The sequence below is a fragment of the Arachis ipaensis genome, chromosome B05, assembly GCF_000816755.2.
Source record: "Arachis ipaensis cultivar K30076 chromosome B05, Araip1.1, whole genome shotgun sequence".
Classification (NCBI taxonomy): Eukaryota; Viridiplantae; Streptophyta; class Magnoliopsida; order Fabales; family Fabaceae; genus Arachis; species Arachis ipaensis.
In genome coordinates, this window is record NC_029789.2 from 19,564,023 (window position 1) to 19,566,559 (window position 2,537).

The 2,537-nt window shown below is 35.4% G+C and overlaps 1 protein-coding gene across 1 annotated transcript; it reads right to left on the reverse strand.

Moving 5' to 3' along the window:
* LOC107643260 (2-hydroxyisoflavanone dehydratase-like) lies at positions 953 to 2,067 on the reverse strand. Its single transcript, XM_016346855.2, has one exon. It carries the CDS (start codon positions 2,008 to 2,010, stop codon positions 1,015 to 1,017), a length of 996 nt encoding a protein of 331 aa, XP_016202341.1. The 5' UTR covers positions 2,011 to 2,067; the 3' UTR covers positions 953 to 1,014.

The window sequence follows — 2,537 nt, forward strand, 5'->3', positions numbered from 1 at the left end:
GAAAGATTGCTCTTTCTTTGTCTAGGCAGATTGTGAGGTAGCAACAGAAGAAGATTGTAAAGTTGCAAGATTGAAGATGAAAATTTGTACCTTGAAGACTAAATTAGCCTATGCCAACTGTAAATAAGAGATTGTTGCTATGTTTGTAATTATAGGATGGATTATAATATTTTTCTTGTTGTATTTGTTGTGTAAAAATGGGACCATATTGAGGCTGTCATATTAAAGGAATGGGTGATTTTGGGAAGGGGTTGAGGCTTGGAAGTATTGCTGTAACAAGTATTGTCATTTGTCTGTAAATTTCAACTGATCGGCATATGATGTTTCAAAAATGTCCCTGAGTCGAAAACTATTCTTTAATGTTAAACCAAAAATTTAGTCCATTGTGCACATTGTACGCTTAAGCCATTGACTCCCTAGTACTACTCTATGCAATTTCACCTTTTTAACATGGAAACATCTATTGTTGCTAATCTTTGTCACGTTAAATTCTCACATTGTAAGATCATTCAACTTTGTTAGTGATTTAGACTGGGTTAACGTCTAGAAATAATTTTACTAAAATTCAAAAATACTAAAGATAAAATTAAATGCAATTAAATGTTAAGAGTATATTTGAAAAAAAAAATACAAACATTAAAAAAAAACATATTTTTCAAAAAATTTAATATAGTAGTAGCCTTGCATTGCCACCAAAGACAGAAACGTGGCATATATATATATAGTTAAAATTTTATTATGTTGAATACTACCATAAAAATTTTATAATTATCTTCACATGAAGATAATTTTATTTTTCTATTAGATTATAAATTGTATGGTTTAATTTTAATTTGTTATAAAAAGTATTTTTTTTTAAAGTATCCCTAAACAAACAAAATACACTTTTTAACACAAAAATCTTTATAAAAAAATGATTTTAACATCTTCAAATAAATAGGTGCCATTTATTATTACTAAATTAATTAAAGATAGCAAAGTACATATAATCATGGCTGATAAATTAATTGTCTTTCATTGTCTAAGAAAATCAGTAACATGCTTGATCAATCTCTTGCCTTTGTCAGTGTGGGGATGGAACATGTAATAAACATGTTGCTCTCCTTTCTCTTCGAACAATTGCACTTGCCCTTTCCAGCCACTGGCCCTGACGGCCTCGTAATACAAAACAGTTCTATCCCTAAACGATACATCATCGCCGGCAACCGAAATGAACATCTTGGAGCAACCAAGGGTAGCCAAGCTGGGTGCCCCAGGAGCCATTGGATTCACCATGGGGTTGTCGATCCCACCAGGAGCATCAGGGTACACAATACCCCATGCCATATACGGCAAACTTTTCTCGAACCCTTCAATTGGTTCCGACCCAACTGGCTTCGAACCACAAAAGTAAGGGTGGTTCATATATGCACCAATGATTTTGACACCGTTAGGTAAAGGCTCAACACCGGCACGCATGGCAACGTTGTGGACAATGTTTCCACCGCTGCTATCACCCCCTATGAAGATCTTGCTGAAATCCCCGTGGTCGATGAGCCATGGTTCACTGATAATGTGGCTGTTTTGGGTGGCCTTGGCATGAGTTGCAGCCCATTTGAGACCAGCCCAGCAATCCTCGTACGCTGCAGGGAGATAATGCTCTGGGGCCTTTCTGTGTTCCACGGAGACAATCAAAACATTTGCTTGGGATGCTACGATGTTGCAATATTCATGGTGATGTTCTGAAAAGGCTGATTCACGGCAGAAGCCGCCGCCGTGAAAGTAGACCAAGATGGGGACTTTCTGATCATTGGCGTTCAGTTTGGGAAGGTAGAGTCGAGCAGAGAGGAGGGGGTTAATGGAGAAGACAATGTCTTTGGAGGAGACACCGGTTTCAGGGTCATTGAGACATGGTGGAGCCCTCGGCATGTTTCCAAGGCGTTCTGTGCTACCATCGTTGTAGACATTTAGGAACGTTGGGATTTGTAAAACTATTTGCTTCATGCTGTTGGTGCCTTCTATGGATGCCATTTCAAAATGTTTTATTCCACTCTAAGTCACTATGACAATGTCTCTTAAGGGTTATATAATAAGTTGATGATTATATTCACCCTTCTTGATGTTGTTATATAATAGTTATTTTGGTTAATTGAAAGATCTGATGAACATAAATGAAATACAATACATTCATTCTGAAAACATGGTAATGTTATTTCTGGAAAGTAGAATATCTGCTCATGTATCATATGAATGGATTATGTTATTTAATTTGGTGCATGAACCTTTTCTCCGTTTACAATATTTCTTCCCTTTTATAAATTTTCTTGATCTCTTTCCTTAATGAGGTACATACGGAGATACCTTCTTTTGGACACAAAAATCTTCCCTGTTAACTGAATAGAAAGTGGCACTAATTGTGCTATATATTCATTAATAAAGAAGAATCGGAAATGATAGTCAATTTTAACAATTAATAAAGAAAGATATTTTTCTTCTTTTGGTTCTTATTTATGATAATTAATGAATTTATGCTATAATTCAAAATAACTGTTCATTTT

Bases quoted from the DNA above. Each gene is read 5' to 3' on its own strand.
- LOC107643260 (XM_016346855.2), bottom strand. From the start codon at position 2,010: ATGGCATCCATAGAAGGCACCAACAGCATGAAGCAAATAGTTTTACAA.